This window comes from Rhinolophus sinicus, chromosome 14 (assembly GCF_057876585.1).
Source record: "Rhinolophus sinicus isolate RSI-liver-muscle chromosome 14, RSI-T2T, whole genome shotgun sequence".
In the NCBI taxonomy this organism is placed as follows: Eukaryota; Metazoa; Chordata; class Mammalia; order Chiroptera; family Rhinolophidae; genus Rhinolophus; species Rhinolophus sinicus.
In genome coordinates this window covers 12,955,511-12,975,974 of record NC_142514.1, presented here as the reverse complement: position 1 = coordinate 12,975,974, position 20,464 = coordinate 12,955,511, and the positions used below count along the sequence as shown (strand labels likewise).

The window sequence follows — 20,464 nt, the reverse complement described above, 5'->3', positions numbered from 1 at the left end:
TGTAAGACTGGTGCAGGTCACTCCCCCAAGCCCTTACCCCAATACCTTTGGTGGTTAATTGCAAGTCCAGATTGCCATGCACCCTTCTGATTGACCAGCTATGAAACAGAGGTTCCCACAGAACCTTCCTTGGGTTCAATTAATTTACTAGAGCAGCTTGCAGAGCTCAAGAAACCTGTTTACTCACTAGATTGCTGGTTTATTACAGAGAATGTTAAAGGGTACAGATCAACAGCCAGATGAAAAGATACATTGGGCGAGGTGCCAAAGGAGCTTCTGTCCTGGAATTTTGGGCCTGGCATAGTGGCACTTGGAAGCATTCTGGTTCCCATTCTGGAAGCTCTCCGAACCCCATCCTTTGTGGGTTTTTATGGAGGCTTACGGCTTCCTTGCATAGACCTGATTGATTAATTCATTGGCCATGGGTGATTGATTCAACTGCTAGCCCTTCTCCACTCCCTGGAAATCATGGGTGTGACTGAAAGTTCCCCCCCTCTACTTATGGTCAGTTTTCCTGGCAACCAGCCCCCGTCCTTAGGTGTTTCCCAAAAGTCACCTCATTGGCATAAACCCAGTTATGGAGAGGGGCTTGTTATGAACAATAAGACACCCCTTTCACTTTTACGGCTCTGAAACTTTTTTGTGTGTTTTTTTAGTAACTGAGGACAAGAGATCAAGTATTTTAACAGAAGATGCTCCTATTACTCTTACTGCTCAGGAAGTTCCAAGGGTTTTGGGAGCTGTGAGCCAGGAATGGGATGAAGACCAAATATGTATAAGAAATATATTTTGGTCCTCTGAATGACAAATGCGTGTTTCTTAGAAATCACAATATCGCAGCTACTGCGTGCCTGTCTCTTGCTCAGGCATCATTAGCACCTGGCCAGGATGCCCCTCCACGTGGAGGTGTGTCTAAGCTGACCTGAGAGCGTGGACTGGAAGGTGCTGCCTCCCGGAGCAGATTTACCTTAACTTGTACTTCACATGCCACCTTCGGCATCTAAGCAGGTTTGAGGTTTGAGACCCTTGGTTAAGGGCCCATGTTGAGCATCCTTGCCAGCCCCACCCCAGGCCAGGCCTGGTGCCAGTGCAGTGCGATGGGGGGCTTTAGGAATATGCCAGAAAGGATCAACTTACTAACTCTTCTCAGTGAATTTGCGTTCTAGTCACAAAAGCATCTTCACGCGTTTGGAAGATCGTTATGCACGGCGACTGTTGTTGGCCAGGATGCTTAGGATGTGTATCGGAGCCTCCGTGCTAAACCTCCACTGCCTCTGCTGTGTCACGGGCCTGAGGCCACAAGGGATCTTGGGGATCGCCTGCTCTGGCCTCTGGGCAAGGCTGTCCCCATGCCACCCCAGCACCAAGGCAGTGCTCCCTGGGGCAGAGCCCATTGTTTTGCATGGAAATGGGCCCTGGTCTTCCAGGAACCGTTGACCAGCGAGGGGCAGCCGAACCACCAGGCAGCCAGTTCTACCACAGCCTGCCGCCCCCACACCCTGCCACCTGGGCAATGGTGGAAAGTCCTAAATTTGTATCCGGAGACTGTTTCCTGCATCACTTACCGCTCTGAACTGTTTATAATTCCACCCGGTTTACAGTGACCTGGACAAATATTTAATCCTCAGCCTTCCTAATAGTTTAAATCAGAGCTGTCAACCCATGGCCAGGGTCTGGTTCCGGCTTGCCGTGAGCAGTGCCTCCTGCCAAGCCAAACACAGGCCTGATGAGTGGCTGTCCTCAGCACACCGGGCCGGGGCCACGGGCCTTGTTTGGATTGCCTTGTGCTCTTGGGCTTTAATGAGGAAATTCATGCTTCTGTCATCATCCTAAGGCCGGCCACATAACTCATCTGAGGTGCATTAGAGCTGGGGCAGGTTTCCAATGTAAGTAACTGGAAAGGGAGGGGCCGGGAAGCGATGAGGGAGACAAGTCTAAGTTAACTTAACGATGCACAGCCTCTGAGCAAACGGGAAGTGAGGGCTGTGGGTTTAGCTGTGTGTCCCAGATGAGCCTTGGAGGAGAGACGTCTGTGGTTGCCTTGGATGGGAGACGAAAGGGTTCCAGAAAAGTTGAGCAAATCAGTGATAAAGAGTGGACCTGCGAGAGTTCTGGGCAAGATGGCGGAGTAGCCATGCAATTTGTTGGGTGGTTTGTAAAAAAAAAAAAAAAAAAAAAAAAAGTGAACATGCACAGTTGTGCCGGCTGTCTCCTTGGATTAGATTGTAAGCAAGATAGTCATTTCCACTTAACAGGTGAGGAAACAGGTTCAAGATGTAAGTAATTTGCTCATGGTGATTTATCTAGTAGGAGGCAGAACCAGGATTTGAACACAGATTTGTCTGCCTAGGAAAAAAACAGGCTGCTTCCTGTCACACTATGTTTTTTTGGTCTTAATCTGTCCCCTGTGCCCGGCATCCAGTAGACGCTAAGTCCACATTTGCACAGAAATGCACAGAGCAGTCAGCTCAGTGTAGATGGCACACTGCCCTCGGAGCACCTGGTGACGTTCTGCTGGCAGCCCCTCCCGCAGCAGCTTGGGCAGCTGCAGTGGACCAGTGACCCCAGAAACAGGCAGTGCGGAGCGGTGGAGTCCGTGAAGGGGTCAGGCCTCCTGGGAGTGTGCTCAGCCCCACCACCCGTGGGTGCCTGTCATTTTACTCTGTAGGAAACGAGCTGACCACACGAGCCCTACTCCCCACCACAGGTAGCGAGGAGGGTTTTAAGGTTTTTAGGTGGTGGACTGATCTGATCATATTTGTGTTTTCCAAAGATGGCTCTGCCGGCTGATACGAAGGGTGGGTTGGCAGAATGAGGCTGTTAGAGTCACCCAGGAGAGAGGTGACCAGGGCCGGAGGGAACAAGCCTGTGGTCAGGAAGTCAGTGAGGGAGTTGGTGTCAGCCTCAAGGCAAGAAATAAGCAAGAAAGGCAAAGGCAGAAGTAGAAAAGGAGGGACAGGCCGGGAGACATTTTGGAGTAGACTGATAGAGGCTTGGGGTGCTCCCAGGATTGGGGTGAGCGACGGGGGTGAGATGAGTCTTCCTCACTTGAGTTCCTCCATTAAGCCCCACTTGTGACCCAGGCCTCGGCTTTTCCTCTGGAAACTAGGCCTCATTGCCTTCCTCTTGCCGCACGTGCGACAGGAGGGAAGACGCTGTCTCCCCAGGCCCACGGTGCCAGGTGCCGTCCCCGTCCTGCGATCAGGGTACACCTCAGCAGGGGCGCACGGGCAGGACTGAGGGCTCCCGATTCTCCCAGCTTCACGTCCAGCAGAGTCCAGACAGCCGGTTGAGTTACACACGCCACCACCACCCCTGAGTTGGAGGGGCCACCGCTCAGCAACACAGGGCTTCCGAGCCTCAGCAGCGGCCTGCATTGCCCGTCTCTGGGTGTGGCCCCCAGGGCCTCCTCCACTTCCTGTCCCCCATGCCCCATCTAGGAGGGCGAGGCTTCGGCTGGCTGGAGGCCCTGCTCAGACATTCCAGGCCTTGCCCCCAGGCCCTCCGTTCTGTTTAGCGGGCTTGTGGGCGTGCAAGTGAGTGAAATGGAACTCTCACCAGCTCTCTTTAAATTGGGGGTAAATTGCACGATGACTTACTGCTTGAGCTGCGTGTCCCGCCTGGTTATCACACACCCCAGTGGGCGCAGACCAAGTGCACCCCAGGTCACGCTCCCTCAGTGCCCCCACCCCGTCCCCTCTACTGTGGCCTTTCCTTCCCCGACCCCCACCAGAAGGTGTTCCTTAGGGATGTGAGCTGGAAAGCGAAGCAGATCAAGTGCTTTGGCAGATGCCTGCAGCTGTGGGAGGAAAGGTGAGCAGTGGTCTGTGGGGAAGCTCATCTCAGCCAGATGGTGCCATCCTTCCAGGGCAGGAGGGCGGGACGTGCCTTCTGGCGGGCTGCCATCTAGGCCCCCCTGGGAAGCCTGTGGAGCCAGCCAAGTACCAACCTGTTGAAAAGTAAGTTGCATTGAGAGGTCACTTATGTGTGGCAGCTGGAGACGTGGGAAAGAGGCAAAACCATAAATCTCTGGAAAGAGATGCAAGGTTTCCAGTCCAGGGACAGGCCCTGCAGATGTTCATTTGATATTTTTTTCAGATTCTAAATATTTAGAAACGAAGGTGGAATGTTTTGCCAAGTGGGGAGATTAGGCCGGTCGTTTGCAAACCAAGCTCTCGTCTCCGCTCAGGAGTAGACGCTGGTGATGTAAAAGCAGCAGAAGGCCAGCAGAGACGCCTGCCTGAGTGTCACCGCAGGGAAATCCTGTGACTCGCACTTGTCTGTTAGACAGAGCCGTATGTTTTAGGGCTGAAGAGGCCTGTGGCCTTCCTTCCAGGTGTAGGGGAACTCGGAAGGGCTGCACCAAGCACCAGGGGCTCACTGGGGAAGCACAGTGACAGCTGTGCCCCTTGTGTTCTATCTAGGAGGTGACCTGGGTTCAGGGTGGCGATGCTTCAGCAGTGTGGCTTCTAGGGGACGTTTGGTATTATCAGATGACCTTGAGTGGAGTGACCCAGGGCCTGGTTGAAGAAAAGCTGGTATGTGAGACTGCCTCCCTGCGACTGTCCCATTGTCCCATTGTGAATATCGGCAGGAGAAGAAGGGACCTGAGATCCCTGGGGGTGCAGGGGTGCGGAGGGAGCCTGTTGAGTCAGGGATAGAGGCTGCTTAGAGTTTCCAACCCTGGAGTGTGGTTTGGCCTTGATTTTTTTTTTTTTTTTTTTTGGTAAAGAATGTGGATGAAGTTAAGCAAATGAAGAGGTTTCATGGAAGAAAACAGGTTTTGGAATCACCCAGACCATGGTTCAGACCCTAGCCTAGTCACTTTCCAGTTGTGTGACCTGCAGAGACCACGTCCCTTCTCTGAAACTCACGGCATTCTCGCCGTGGAGCTACTATGGTAATGGCTATTTGGAGAGATGGCTGTAGAGTAGAAACACAGAACCATTCTGACACATGGTGTGTTGCTCAATGAATAATAGCGATTAATATTACTGCTGCCACTGTCACATGTCTCACAAGCCGACACTTCTCCATCTTCTCGAATATGTATAGTTTTAGGCTCAATTAAAACTGTCTGAAACTGGGCAAAGCAAACCTTCATCAAGAGGCTGGCTGACCACTGTCTTCTGATACAGCTTCACAGCGTATTACGTCCCAGCCCCACCCGAGCTCAGCTCCATAACCAGGAGCGTGCTGCCAGCTTCTACCCGAGAGCCGGGACCGGAAGTCCCGGGGATGGAGCTGCCGTTCTGGGCATGGGGCAGATGTGTCTCACTTAGTACAAAGTAGAGGCAAGAAAGTCAAAGCCTGGACAGGCCTAGGCCCTCGCCCCCAGGCTCCAGAGTGGGGGGCTGGCTTCCTTTAGGGCCCCCCCCCAGGTTGTGCTCCCTGGAGAGTGCCACGTGGCAGTGGGAGGTACCGCATGCCATTTTTGAGGAAAACAGCCGCTTTCCGAATGCTTGCCCATGTCCTTTCCGTGTCCAAACCGCAGAGAGCAGAGTTGCCTGATAGGGACAGGCGGCCTGGCCTCTGACTTCAGACTTGGTTGGAACCACCTTGTAGGACATCTGTGTGGCCACAGCACATAAAAATGTTTTGCTCTGGCAGCCACTTTCATAGGATACAACAATTTATCATTGCAAAAATAGTTCTGTTTTTGGTAGGTCAGCATTGCCAGCAAGCTGACCCTGACCAGGTGTGGAGGGCGTCGGCAAGGCTGTGAGCAAGGGGGCGAAGGAAACAGGTCTGTGTGTGCCACGGCCTCTGCCCCACTGCTCAGCCCCCCTTTCTTTCCTCCCCCGGTCCCTGCTGGGCCTTTTCCTTGGGCTCAGCCTGCCCAGGCTTAGATGGCCCCTTGTGTCCTCCAGGGGAGTTAGTCCGCTCCTGGGAGAGACCGAGCCTTCTCACTTTCCCCCTCCACACACTGCCCCCCTCCCGTTTACCTTTGAGCATCCAGTGGCTTCTCCAGCGGTTTCAGCCTTTCCTTTCCAAGAGGGTGGGTAGGTCATGGGACTTTACTTACCCTGACGGCCCAGAGCCCTTTGCCAGCAGGCCTGGCCTCACTTTGGGCTTTTGGTGCTCATTGCAAATGGGGTCCTCAATGAGCTCCAAGCCTCGTTGCTTCCCTGGGATTGCCAGGAATCAGCCCTCTGCATCGAGCTGGGGAGGGAGGGAGACTACTTTGTGGAAGGACATAATTCATTTGGGTCAGACTCCGCAGGCGTCTCCCTGCCCAGAAGAGCAGCTCTCTGAGCAGCCCTTAGTCTGGGTGGGCACAGGAACCATTGTCACGTGGGGCGGGGGAGAGAACCCAGTCCCCCCCAAATCCCTTTCAGAAATGGGTAGACACAGCCCTGTGCCCCCGACTCCTTCGCCCTGTACGCCCCCCTCTTGTCCTGGCCCGGGGTTTTGCTGAAGCCAGATGATATCCCAGCAAACACTAGGCTCTGCCCAGGGGTGGGGCGCTTATTAGACCTGGGGGGGGGGGCTAATGATGGGGAGTACTGGTCACGTTTAAGTTCATGGGCACTCACTTCTCCTGCTTTGCGGGGACCCTTGGGGTCTCTGAGGATTCAGACTCCCCAGGATCACTGGCCAAAGAGTACCTGGGACAGTTCAGGGCACAGTGTTGGCAGAGAGGCCGAGTGTTCTAGTGTCTCTTCCTCTTTTCCATTTGACCAGGCCTCAGCCACACAGTCTTGCCAGAAGCAGACATCTTTGTTCTGCAGACATTTCTCTCATCACTGGGCCTGCGAGGCCATAGGTTTTAGGCTGTCTGTCACTCTACACCTCTTGTAGCATCTGTGACAAATGGCGCCCATTTCTCCTCAGACATCTCTGGTGACGTGACCTGGGGCTCGTGGTTTCATGAGCAGATGCCCGTTGTAGACCGCGCGTCCATCCCGTGCTGTTCCCTCGCTGCCCTGGGCAGTGACATGAATTGGGTCTGCTCCCCCCACCGGACCAGTGCTAGAATCTCCTGAGTCCCCACCCCGCCTGAGTGTCCCCAGTTCTTTCCCACTTCTTGGGCTCCGCGTGTTCAGATCTTTTAAGCTGGTGAACTCCAACTTGTACGTGGCTCTCTTAAAGCCCAGTGTCCCGACTGAATCCAGCCCTGCCTGTGTGGCTGGGCCAGGACAGGACCGGGGGACCGTTGCCTCCCTAAGCGAGACCTCGGCAGCCTTGCAGCTACGGCTGCTGATCTGGGCGTCAGTGATGGTTTCATTTATGTACCTAGACGTGCGTGAAAGCGGTCGGAGCAGCCGCGTCCCAGTCAAGCTTGAAGTCATCCAAAACCCACAAGTCTCTTCACGGGACTTACCCCCCCGTTTTGTACTCAAGTGAGGTTAATGTCTGAGTCGAAGTAGCGGATTTGCATTTGCCCAGGTGAGTGTGATCAGCGTACTGAGGCAGGAAGACCGCAGGCGCTGGAGTCGCCTGCTGCTGGGACCTGGGCAGATCGTGACATCTTTAAGCTTCAGTATTGTTGGGTGTAAAATAGGTTTTGGTGAAGACAAAGTGGAATAAGGTGACTGCCACCCAGGAAGCGCTCCGTGCTTGGTAGAGGCTGTTTGGTGGCCGACCCGTGTTTCTGCGTTCTGATGTCACGCGTGTCGTCATCTCGACCCTTGATGCTGTTGATAGGCTGCCACTGAACCCTCTGCTGTGCCTGCCTTTGAATCCTGGGCAGACAGGCTGGCCCGGGGCCAGGTAGGGAATCCTGCAGGATGCCACACAGGGCCACCTGGGAGCATGGCGTCCAGCCCAGCGTCCCCATCAAAACAGGAAATCAGGATTCCCAGGGCAGAACTTGTTCACAGCGAGCCCGTGCTGGCTCCTAGGGATACCAGGTTTTAAAATGTGCCAACAGATGATGTTTAACAGTCCCACCAAAGATTGCCTGGACCAATGTCAAGCTAGTATTTAATTCCCACCGTTCATCTTCCTTCTTTTATGAAAGCAGCGTCGGCCTCTGCCCTCCTAGTGTGCTGGCACCTCTAAAGTGTGCTGTAATTTTTTAAGGGTTGCTGTAGCACAGAACCAGATTTATCTGACCCTGGCAGGGACGTAAAAATCGGTGAGAAGCAGCAGAGACCTCTCGCCTCTGAGCACGCACACACCACTGCCCACCCCGACCATCCGCCCTGTTCTGGTTCTGAAGGAAGTTAGCCTCCCGGCCGTTTTCTTTCCTTTTTTACTAGTCTGAATTCATTTTGAGCTCTAGCCTTCCTGGTACTGTTCTTACGTGTTTCTCCTGTTTCTTGATTACCTCTTCCGGCTGCCACGTCTTGTTTCAATAGCAGTGGTAGTGCTAGCTCCCTGGTCTTGTTCTCAGTTTAGTAACAGTGAACACTTATGTGCTTACCAATAGCTCTCTCTTTAAGGAATTGATAATCTTGTAAAGGAATAATCCTTCAGCATAGGAAGAAAGGGGGGAGAAATCCACCATCCACAAGTAAGTGCTCATGTCAGGAATCCTCAATTCCTTCTCTGAGACTCAAATTGCTGCGTTCCACTTCCTCCAAAACCCCGCTCTGTGGTGTCCCTTGTAATCTGGGTTGAGAGTCTTGCTCAAATTTCTCATGTCACTTGGCTCCGAAGTAAGAAGGGCTTTGACCCAGGGTCTGCCCTTACTTCCTCGTGACCTTGGGCAAATCACTTCATTTCTCTGAGCCTCAGAGTCTCCTGCTGCCCAGGGTGGTCGGTCCCTCCCTCTGTAGCTGGCATCACAGGAACAGTAGAGGCACAGCAGTGTCATGGCAGATTGGACGCCCCACCCTGGGGACAGACACCCGGCGCCTGTGCGTGAGCGGTGGTGTGGAGACAAACCGAGCACCTCTTGTCCAGTTGGCCCTGGATGAGTCGGTGCCTGACGAGGGCAGTCACCTTTGCCCTCCCTGCTGTGGGCTTGATGGGGTGTCTGCCCCACCGAGGGCTGCAGCACGGGATTCTCCCCTGGAAACGGGGACGCTGGGCTTCTGCCTGCTGGGCTGTTTATGACCTGTGCTTGGGTCCCCCTACTGGGAAAGTGGTCTTGCACCTCCTGCAGCTGTCTTGGAAGCTGCCAGCAGGAATACGGGCTCTTTGCAAACCGTGGAGGAGGCCATTCTCAGGGAGCAACGGCTCGCTCTGACTTGGAGGAATGTTTTTGTCTTTTGCAGATGGAGAAAGATGAAACTGTGAGCGACAGCTCCCCACACATAGCCAATATCGGGCGCCTGGTAGAGGTGAGGGGACCTTCTGGACCTTGTTTGCTTCTGCGGCTGTGCTTTGCTTCCCCAGCACGTGACATGTGCCCCTGAAGCCTGTCGGCTGGCTTGCTGGCCTTCTCCCTTGCTTCTTCCAACTCCATAGCAGCCAGTGGCGTGCTCCTCATGTTTTTCCCTGGCCTCGTGTTTTCGGAGCATTCAGATCTGGGTGTAAGCAGGGCTTGGCTCCAGTGGCATCTCCGCAGCCCCGGACACATGCTCCCGGAGGCTGTGCTCGAGAAGTCCTAAGTGCTGTCTCCCCCAGTCCCCTGGGTGCCAGCAAAGACCTGAGCTTGAGCAGGAACCAGGTCCCTGGACTGCCAGTGGGCTCTGGAGGAACTTCAGTCGTGCTGCTTTCAGTTCACCACGCTGTTTGGAGGAAGGGAAGGTGCTCTCAGTTTCACAGAATTGTTCACAAACTTGGTGGAAGGCTGAGGGGTGCTGATGTGGTTTAGACCAGACCCCAGTAATGCTTAGCACTGGCCCCCAACACCTGGGTATTGGCTTCTGTGTGCCCGTGGGCGGGAACGTGCACAGAGCACAAGCTATAGGTGGGTCTTGTCTGCTGGGGGCCTCGCTGTACCGTCTCTGGCGCAGGCGTGTGCCTCCCCCCTGTGGTCACAGCGGGGACTGCAGGGTGTGCTGGTGGGGGGGGTCTCGGACTCCCAACTGTTTGCCGTCATGTCTGTCTGACCTCCCTTCCAGGACATGGAAAATAAAATCAGAAGTACGCTGAACGAGATCTACTTTGGAAAAACAAAGGACATCGTCAATGGGCTGAGGTAATGTACACAAAAGTGTAAGCTTTGGAAACCGAAAAGGTGTGGATTTGAATCTTAGGTCTGCTGCTTAATAGCTTAGTCATATGAGCTTGGGCCTCGGTTTGTAAGCTGGGGCTAAAGTACCCACCTTATAGGATTGTCATGCAGACTTTGAAAGGTGAAGCACCTTGTACGTGGTTTACACTCTCAGTAGATACTGGTTCCTTCCTCTACCATTTTTGTTATCTGGGAGGTGTTCCCTTTAACAGCCATCGCTGCCCTCTTCCCTGAAGTCAGCTTTTCTCTGCCCCCAGGGGTCAGTCCTATCTAAGGGACCTGCACACGAGACCCTAGGGCATACGAGGGAGCGCAGACCTCCGAGTGGCCTGGGCTCCTCTGATTGGCTGTGTTTCGGGGCAGCGGAGTGTCCCACAGAAAGAGTCCCTTCACCCTGCTGCTTTTGGGAATGGGCCACAGCCACTCGGATATCCTCCGCCAGGGCTCTTGGCTGTGGCCAGGCTCCCGAGCTGCCCCTTTCACCCAACCCGGGCCCTCAGTTCCGCAGTGTCAGCTTGTTGAAAGCTGAGAGGGGCTCTCTGGGTCCCCAAGGTCTGTGGTGGCAGAGCAGGAGGCTAGAGTGGGGGGCAGTGGAGACCTCGGAGTCAGGCGGCCAGGATCTCATGCACGCTCTGTCACCCTGAGCTCTGCGACCTTGGACGAGACGCTGCTCTCGGAGGCGCGGTCCAGTCAGGCAGGCAGGGCTGCTGAAGGGATCAGATGAGATGGAGCCTGTATTCTACAGCCCGACAAGCCATGTGAGTCCAAGGGCTCATGTTCCTCCTTGGCTACCAGCCCTCTGATCCCCCATTCCGGATCCAAACCTCCTTTTGGGCCAGAAGGAGAGGCGGGAAGCAGCTCTGGGGGCTGTTCTGGCTTGTGAATTTTGTCTCGCAGACAGATTTTTAGTCTCCAATTCAGTTTTGAAACAGCGAGGATTCCCCTTTGGAGCCTGATCTTCCTTCCCCATTTGCCGAGGGGAATCTGGTCTGGTCCCTGATGGGGTTCATTCCCCCCTCGGGCAACATCGCTCTCCCCTAACTGTTGAGCCTGGAGCTTCATAAGCCATCTGTCCCCAGAGCCTCCTGCCCTGGGGCTACTGCCCCACCCGCACCAACCCAGGTGATTGCTGGAAAGTAGGGACGCAGACAGCCTGTGGGGTGGTGGTCTTGAGCCCTGAGCACCGTGACCTGTCCATGCAGAGCTCTGCACCACGGCCTCCACACCGTGTGGCCGTGGCCGTAATGACGCCCCTTCCTTCTGCCCTGTGTGTCCCCTGTGTCTCCTCAGCCCTGTCCCCACCCTCCCTGTGCTCCTAGACTCATGTCGTCTCCCTCCTGCCGCGCTCACCTCTGAACACTCTCTGTAGATCTGTTGATGTTATCCCTGACAACCCCAAGTTTCAGCAGCTGCAGAGGGAGCTTTCCCAAGTGCTGACCCAGCGCCAGATCCACATCCAGCCTGATAATTAGGCCGAGCCAGGTACCCTGCCTGAGAGGCACGAGCACCCTCCCCACTAAACAGGACTCACCAACCCGCTGAGACCCTGCCGGTCGGGCAGTTGCCGCGCGGCCACTTAAACCACCACTAACCCTGTGTCCGCTCACGGCCGTGAGCAGCCACATTAACGAGTAGACTCAGCCCCACGTAACATGGACCCGTATCACATATGGGGGTGTGTGTGCGCGCGTGTGTGGGGGGGGAGTGTTCTCTCTCTCTGTCTGTCTGTCTGTCTGTCTTATATGCTGTGTGTGTGTGTGTGTGTGTGTGTGTGTGTGTTGCCCTCTGGGCGGGGCTGGGTGTGGGGCAGACGGGTGGTTTTGGCTTTGGCTCCTGGAGAAGCCCAGCCTGGGGGACCAGCTTTGCCTCCAGCAGAAGCTGCCTGCACTGCTCTGATGGCCGCAGAGTCAGGATCCGTGCCCTGTCTTCTGCTCACCCACATGCTTTGGGACAGCCTCCCCGAATCTGCTCTGTGTGCAGCTGGGTCCTCCCCAACTTTTCAACGAAACATCCTGGAAGCCAAATAAGCCCTTCTGGTGGGAAATGGGCTGTTTGGTGCTAACTGACTTGAAAGGGGTGTATCGCTCCAAGTCTGAGGACGGAGTCCAGAGTGGGAGCTGTCGTCCCCCTGGCTGGGCCGGGGGCACCCCAAACCCGTTGCTGCTGGAGCTGCCTGGACCAGAATAACCTTCCGCCCATAACGAGCTACAGCTGTCCTCTTACACTGATGGAAGGGAAAACAGTCTTGCTTGTTGATAATGGCCGAGAACCATGACTTGAGCTTGTGACAAATAGGAAAGCAGTCAGCATCCCCAGGGGGACACCGGTTTTCACATAAAGCAGTTGCAAACCCAGCCAGGCAGGGGTGCAGAGAGGGGCTTAGAGGCTTACCCCAGGCCCGCACACCGGACACCAAGGGCCCAAACCAGAAGAGGCTCGGTGGGATTTCAGGGCGGGGGAGGTGGGGGCACTTACGTACCCAGGCGGAGTGGAGTCATTCTGCATCCGTGGGACTTAGCATATTGGTCTGGGCTGTGTGTGTCAACTTCAGGCCCAAGGCACCTGTCAGCCCCCATCCTCATAGTGGGACCACCACATACCCGCCACAGCATTGAGGGAAACCTTTTTTAAGGTGATGATAGTGTGGTTTTCTCCTCTGCCTCTCAGCTTATAGATGGGTCTAGTCTTCTGGGTCCACGGCCTTGGCCAGGCCCATGGCCACACCCTGGAGGCTTTCTGGTATAGAAGCTCTCTGCAGCGGCTGGCAGTCTGGCACCCCGGCACCCCGTCTGTCTAGGACACGTCCTCCTTCCCACACTGAGTTAGCGCTCCCTCCAGGCATTGGTTCGAGGTTGCTTGGCAATGACCTTCCCAAGCTCTGTCCCCTAAATGAGTGCCCTGCTCCTTACACCTCTAGCCGTTCCAAGCCTAACCTGCCTCCTACCTGATTCTAACTCTGGTTCTAACTCTGGAACTTTCTACTTTGTGGGGGGTGGGGGCCTGGTGTGCTCGGCTCCTCCTTCCCAGAAGAGCCGGCACTGCTCAGGCTGGGAGCCCTGGGAGCTGCTGCTTCGCCCACCACATCCTCTCTGGGACGTGTCATGTTAACATCCCTCGGAGCTTTGCCAGAGGCCCATGATGGCCTGGCTGAGATTTGGAGCCCAAGGGCCACCATGGCTTGTGTCCAGCCTTTTCTTTGGCCACTGCAGAGCCAGGGGCAGTCCAGGGCAAATATGCAGAAATGAGTATTTCGGCAGCATCAACCAAAAATGGAGGGATTTCTCATGGGCATCTTTTCAGATATATACTGATTCTTTCAAAATCTTGTCTATCCCATTCCACTCTTAACCGTTTTGAGGGTTACTACCCATGATTTTTCCAGGATTCAGTAGCCAGAATTCATGTTGGGATGCAGTTGTTTCTCCTGGGTCCTACTTCATCTCGCTTCACCCATTTTTGGCATTTGGGATTACCTTTTGTTCCCTCCTTCCTGTTCTTTTTCACGGTCAGACATGCGATTCCCGTGGAGCACGCTCTCCACAGCATTCATGGGAGGCTGCCTTCTACCCCTCTTTCCACTGCTTTGAAACTATTAGAAGTTGATCGTTTAATAAGTTCTTGGTTAACCAACACGTTGGATAAATTTGACAGTGATCACTTGGGCCATTGCCAGGGGCATGTCTCTGAGCCTCCATTTCCTCATCTATAAATTGGGAATAATCCTGAGACTCCTCCAGGATGCTGGTGAGCGTTAATTGAGAAATGTGTGTGAAAAACACTTTGTAAATTGGACAACCTCTGCAAAGCTTGCTTGTTAGCTTTGTTGAAGAGTATTAACACCCGTGTGTAAATGCACTCACGTTAACATTTCCCCACAACTACAGGACCTGACAGCAGGGACCCAGGGCACTTACCTCAATCCCATGCTGCCTCTGGAAAGCCAGGCTGATGGGTCAGCTGTTTCTTTGCAAGTTAACAGCTGACGGTGCCTCACAGAGGAAGCCTGAAAGCACCTGTCCTTCACGTGCTACCCTGGCAGTGAACGCAGTGTGCTCAGCTGCCCAGTGCACTGGTTCTTAAACACATGCTGAGTGGGGCGCCGTGCCCCCTGCGTTGGTGGGGTGAGCCCCAAGCCTCCAGTGCCGGGCAAGGGTGCGGTGAGGGCGAAGTTTTACAGCGAAGTCCTCCTGGCCCCAGCCTGAGTCTGCAGCTGGTCTCAAGCATGGACGGTCTTTGGTGCGTTGTGACCTTTGCCAGACCAGTGGGTTAGGGTTCTGGGGACGGCGGCTAAGCCACCCCCAGCCTGGTGCAGCAGTGAGCATTTGACCAGGTGGGCGGTGCGCCTCGCCTGGGGTGCCCAGCGAGGAGCTGAGGCTGTGGATCTCGGGCTCTGTGCCCCCTCCGCACCCCTCCAGCACCGCTCTCCTTCCAGGCAGGATCTGTGCTGCCCGGCCCCGTGACCCCAACCCTCACCCCAGGAGGTCGCTCTCGTGGGCAGTGTCAGAGCCAGGCCCAGCACAGCAGCGCCCGGCCCCTCACCGCCACACCTCTTCCTGTTCAACCTACTAATAACAGTTCTTTTCCTCCCTGGCAGGTCTGTGCAGACTTTTGCAGACAAATCAAAACAAGAAGCTCTTAAGAATGACCTGGTGGAGGCTTTGAAGAGAAAGCAGCAATGTTAAACCTCTGCTTCACGCTGACCGGACATGCCATGCACTCACTCATTAGATTCCTTTCTTAGAAAACTTGTTTTCTGCTCCCTTCCCTCGTCCCTTCCCTCCCGACAGGTCACACAACTTGCTTCATGGACCTGCACGGCGCCATCTCTCCCTGAGAATAAAGCCGCTAACACCCTTCTCCGTCTCCGCGGCCTGCTTCCCACCACGTTTTACTGTCAAAACTCAATGTTTCCATAGAGACCGTGTGTGTTTTGTTTGCCCCAGCTCCCTGTCCCCACCCCACCCATTTATAGGCATAAAATACACTGTCTGTCTGCCTCCCCTTCCCTCCCACCTTTTTGTTACATTGGTGTAAAAAATGTAAAACAAAAAAATTTTATGAAATAACTGGTGTGTGAAAGATAGAAGAAAAACTGGAAATCTGATTCCACGTGTGTTTGGGAGTTGCTTGGGGTTGGGGGTGGGGCAGGGGACCGCTCGGGGAGAAAAGAGAGGTGGCCCTCAGCATTGCCCTGCACAGACTGGCCCTGTCCCACGGAGACCACATTGCGGGGGTGGGGGTGGGGCCTGCTGACCGTTCTGCTCTTCTGGCCAGGTGCTTTTCTGTCAATTTTTATGGAATGCAAACGGAGTTTTTTGTTTTATTTTGTTTTTTTTTGTAAAGCTTAAAAAAAAAAAAATCTACATCTTATACTTGAGCTTCCATACTTAAAAAAAAAAAAAAGGAAAAAAAGAACAAAAAAATAAATAAAAAGAAACTGGGACGCAGTTAGCACTGGCCTTGTGTTCTTTCTCGCCTGCCTCACTTTCTAAGCATGTGTGGTTTTGGCCATGAGGGCTGACCCCAGGTGTGCTGGGCAGAGGAAGTGTGGGACTTCCCATGGAGTGAGAAGAAAAGGGCCTCCATGCAGACCCCAGGCCTGTGGGAGCCATCTCTGCTCCTCCCCACCCTGCTCCCGGCTTTCCTTTCTTCTTAGCAAACACCTACTGTGTGCAGGTCTGTCCACACACCCGACGCCATCTTCCTTCACCACAGCCCTTGGCGATGTGAGGAAACAGGGCTGAGGTAAAGCGCTTAAGGCCTCACAGAGCTGCAGAGTCCACGCTCTGTTCGTTACACCAGGGCAGCTGTGGCGGGTCAGGGCCACCCCTGGCTAGCCCCTCTGGTCTGAGGTGCCTGGGTCCTTGACACCCCCGACCCCAACTCCGTTGGGTCTGAGGAGAAAGTTCCCAGGTGGGGTACATCTTTATTGAGTGCAAAATACCATGGAGATAGACATAGGTAAGAAGAAAAACCCATCATGTGACCAAAAATAACACTTGGAACCCAGAAATTGTGAGTGTGATGTATGGCAGGCCTGATCTTGCTCTGCCTTCTAGAATCTTTCGTGGGAGCCATAGCCATCACTGCTTGTTTTTTGATGTTATGTCAGGCTGGTGAACAATGGGCTCTGATACCAATTTTCTTGGGTGAGGGCAGCTGGAAGCAAGTGGCAGAACAGAAGTGTTTTGTAGGCGGCTCGGGCCACCTCACGGCCACTCCTTTATCGGCTCTCGCTGCGGCAAGCTCCGTGGCTTGCCTGAGACCAGAGGGAGGCCAAGGAAGTGGCACAAAGGAGCCCTGGAGGTTTGGCCGGCCCTTTGGTTCCACAAACTGCAGGTGGCAGACTCCCTGGGTTTGGCAGCATTACAACAACGGCCCACCCCACCTTCGGCTCACTAGATGCTTCCTGAAGGTGCCCTCTGGTGCCAGTTAACAGAATGGGAGTCAGCCTTGGTGAGGTGGGGTGGCAGAAGCCTGCTGTGTGGTCTGAGCTCCACGAACTCACCAGCACCCATTACTGGTGATGGTCTTCATCTCTACAGGTGTGAGGGCTCAGGTGGGTAACCGGGGATTCCCTGTCTCCCCAAGGCCCTTTCACTGCCCCCTTTGCTGTGGTCTTGACAAGTCAGCTCTCAGAGCACTTCCTGAGGTCCTGGGGCCTCAGATTCCAAGGCTCCCTGTCTGCAAACTCCCTCGTTCCATCATTGACTCAGCAGCCGCCTGTGATAGGCCTGTGGTACCTGGTGGGGTGGAGCAGGCATTGCCCCTCCCTCGGTGCCACCCCCTCCATGCAGCCTCTGTGTGATGCAGTCTCGGCCTTCCCTCCCCCTTGCAAGACCCACATTAAGCCAATTACCGTGTTCTCTCTTGAGAGAGGCTGACCGTCGGAACTGTTTCATTTCCTCTGGGAAGGAAGATTTCCTTAAGTTCCTCAGATCCCTAGAGAATCCTGGGCGCCGTCCTAGATGCCGACTGTTGCCCTTTTCTTCCTATGGGCCCCGCTCAACCTGCCTGTCCCTTAGTGAGTGTGCTCCCGCTCCTGGTAACCAGTGGACCCTCAAGAGGCTGGAAGAGAGAAGGCCCCTGTGTTGAGCACCTGCTGGGCCTGGAGCAGCGCTGGCACTGGCGTTGAACCCTCACCAGGAGCCAAAGATGCAGACGTCTCCTCCCACTCAACGGTAGGCAGGGGCTGGGGAAACGTGCCCCATCTGCTCGGCCCCACGACCCCTGGACGGCCTCTCCTGCCCACTTTTGAATTCCAAGAATCTTTTAATTGGCAATTGTTTTTAAGCCTCTACAGCAAAATCTCAAAATTTAGTAAGAATATCTCATTCCAAACAATAAGTTAAATATAAATGACATGTTCTAGAATTTAAATGGAAGTTAAAAATCTCATAATTATTTTCTCAATGTAACTAAAATTTGTAAAACCTTCAGGAAGAAAACCAGGTTACTTAATCACACCTTGTCAGGTTGTTACTTCAAAACATCTGCTTCACTACAAACACTTGGCCTGAGAGCTCTGTACTGAGTTTGCAATTTGCTTTTCTGCCCCTTTGAAGCAGGTGATCTAGTAAATAGATACTTTAGAACTAGCTGGTGCTATTTTTTTTTCTTGTTTCATGAAGTTTGGTCATCGTTTGTATAATTTCTACTGGGATTATTCAATTAGCTTTTTTAAAAAGACCAAGTTGAGAATACAAACATTTTAGATAAACTCATAATTTAAAGAAATTAAGTTTCTGAAATATATTTAAATGAACCATATTTTTAAGGTTTTATGTGAATTTTCTTAGTTGTTTTTTATGTCTTAAAATATTTCAGACATACACACTCATTACTGTTGCTACATTTTTTTGTGAAACTTTTCAGTTTGGAATAAGTGCTCAGTAAGTGCTCCAGAGAATGAATAGATTACACCATTATATTTCTCTCTCCCTCTCTGGTCTAGTGAATGAAATCCTTCACTTCTCCCTCGCACCTACCACCACCAGGCCCTCATGCATATTAGGCATTCAGATTACTTTGTAATGACTACATATGAGTAGAAATGTTACAAGATGTAATATATTCTCATTACCCATAACATCCCATTCAAATTTTAATAAGCCAATTTTGTATTTTTTCAAGTAGCTTTATAAAGAGAATTCACATGCCAGACAGTTCACCCATTTCAAGTGCACAAATTTGGTAGTTCTGTGATGGCCGGTTACAGGCCTGTCTCCACTGACTCAGGGCTCTTTGAGGGACAGTGTTTCAGGCATTCACTCATTCATTCATTTACCATTTATTGAGCACCTACTATGTGCTGGGTATATGATGGTGAACAGAAGTCTGTGCCCATACTGGCTGGTGGGGGTGGGGAAGTCTTTATCAATAGCATTTATGCTGATGGGTAGCTGTGTCCTCAGGGCTGTTATTGGGCTGGGGGACAGACCAGTAGTTACCGGTTGATTTAATCCGAAGCAAAAGGCTATCCCCACTCCCTGTCATAGGGCTGACACTAACCTGATCCGGTTAGTGCTGGGACATCTGAGACGGTGAGGACTCGGCCTGGCTATTCACCAGGGATCTCTGGGGTCCCACCATCAAGCTCTGATAAAAGCCAAGTCCAACAGAAGGGATGAAGAGGGGGCTGAGTTGTGGGTTTCTCCCCTCTCTCAGCTTTGGGGACTGAAAGCTGTAGCTTTGAAAATGCCAGCTTTAGTAAATAACCAAGGGGAACCCCCCCCACCCCCCGGCTGGGAGGGCGTGGGGCCGGGTGCTGGGGATGAGGCTTCTGGCTGTTCCTTCTGCTTTGTTGCAGAATGCCACCTGCCTGCCAGCCAGCTGTTCTGCCCAGACGCCGAGATTTGGGGACCATGGTGACCAGGTATTGTGCAAGGCATTTTCGTACACAGGATCTCATTCAATAGTTAAAATGTAACCCACTAAGGTAGGAATCTTTGGAGGCTGACAGGCCCAGCCTCCTGCTCCCCATTGAATTCTGAGGGAGAAACCCTCCTGGAGAATGGCAACTGGTAAGTGCATTGCCACATTTTACTATTTACCAGATCCCTGGTAAATAGCCACAGCCTGGGCCTGAAACCAAAATGCAGAACTGTGCTGAGCCCACACTTCGGGCAGAGGAAGGATCGAGGGGGCTCTCATCCCTTCAGGCCACACCTAGAGCTGAGGCCCCTACCACCCCTTGCCTGCAGCAAGGAGCACGAGGTGTGAGCACAGGGGAGAGAGGAAATCCACCTGGGGGCCTCTCACTTCAGGGGCCCCACCTGCCGGCAAGCATGGCCCCGTGGTGCAGTGGAACCCTCCTGGGAGGAATGTGGGGAGGACAAGCTAACGTAGCCATTTATTTACCAGGCTCTGATCACATGCCAGGTGCTGGCCCGTGAGCCTGCAAGCCCACCTTAGTTAAGCACGCCCCCCCAGACAGGGCACTCCCTGGGGGAAGGGCCCATGTCTCCCCATCAGACTGGGGCTTCCTGAGGAGGAAGGAACCATAGCTCTCAGCTGACTGGACGGACCCAGGAAGCCAGAGCCAGCAGTCCGTCAGGCAGCAGCTATGATATTGCATCTTTCTTCCCTACTCAGCTCTAGTTCAAGGCGTTCATGCTGCAATACTGAGCCCCAGGTCTTCAGGCTGGAAGGCGCCTCCTGGGCCCAGGTAGCTAGCATGGAGCCAGGTCAGCCTGGGTGGGGCCAGACACCTGGCTAGCAAAGGGCACCTGAACCGGACCTGGCCCACAGCCAGCTGGGGCCTGGGGCACCTCCCACTGGGACAGGCCAAGGGCTTTGTGGACATCGCTGCTCAGGACAGTGGATAGGGAGCCTGAGCCCCTATCCAGCAGGGTTGGGCTACTCCTCAGGGTGAGGCTGAGGCTGGGCCCTGGACCCCAGCCAGGGAGGGTACGCTAAAGGATGGCCTCACGGGGATGGCCCCTGTAGCTGAGGGACCCAATGTGGGTCAGCTGCCAGGCCTTGCTGAGTGACCTTGGACAAGTTGCTTAATTCCTCAAAACCTGTTTTCCCATCTGTCAAATGGGCATAATTGCATCCGCCTTGGGGGTGGTGAGGAATGAATGTGTGCACGGCTCAGCACCCCCCCCCCCCCCCCAGCGAGTGCTCAATATACGGCAGCTGCATGCCAGGTTACACAGGCTTCTTTGCAGGCGTGCCCCAGGACAGGGCTGGGGGAGACTGGCCCGTCTTGCCCCCACTGCCCCCCAGCACCTCAGAGGTGCCCCCTGCCCGGTGTCCCCAGTCCCAATTCCCTCCTTTTCCCTCAGCCAAACACAGCCACCTGCTGCAAGCTGCGGCACTGGCCCTGCCCCCACAACCCTGTGGTCATATCAGCCTGGCTTTCAAGGCTCTTAAGCAACCCCACCTTGGAAG

At 53.9% G+C, this 20,464-nt stretch overlaps 1 protein-coding gene across 2 annotated transcripts in view; it reads left to right on the top strand.

Annotated features, from left to right (window-relative positions):
• The window catches only part of CAPZB (capping actin protein of muscle Z-line subunit beta), a 133,017-nt gene extending 117,497 nt beyond the window's left edge, over positions 1-15,520 (top strand). Inside the window, exons 7-10 of one of the 2 annotated variants that reach the window (XM_088790273.1) lie at positions 9,165-9,230; positions 9,957-10,033; positions 11,439-11,551; positions 14,664-15,520. In XM_088790273.1, coding sequence (XP_088646399.1) covers positions 9,165-9,230; positions 9,957-10,033; positions 11,439-11,541 — 246 coding nt within the window. In that variant the 3' untranslated portion in view covers positions 11,542-11,551; positions 14,664-15,520. The remainder of the gene's footprint in view (positions 1-9,164; positions 9,231-9,956; positions 10,034-11,438; positions 11,552-14,663) is intronic. The other variant, XM_088790274.1, reaches the window with a different exon arrangement.
• Positions 15,521-20,464: the final 4,944 nt, after the last annotated feature.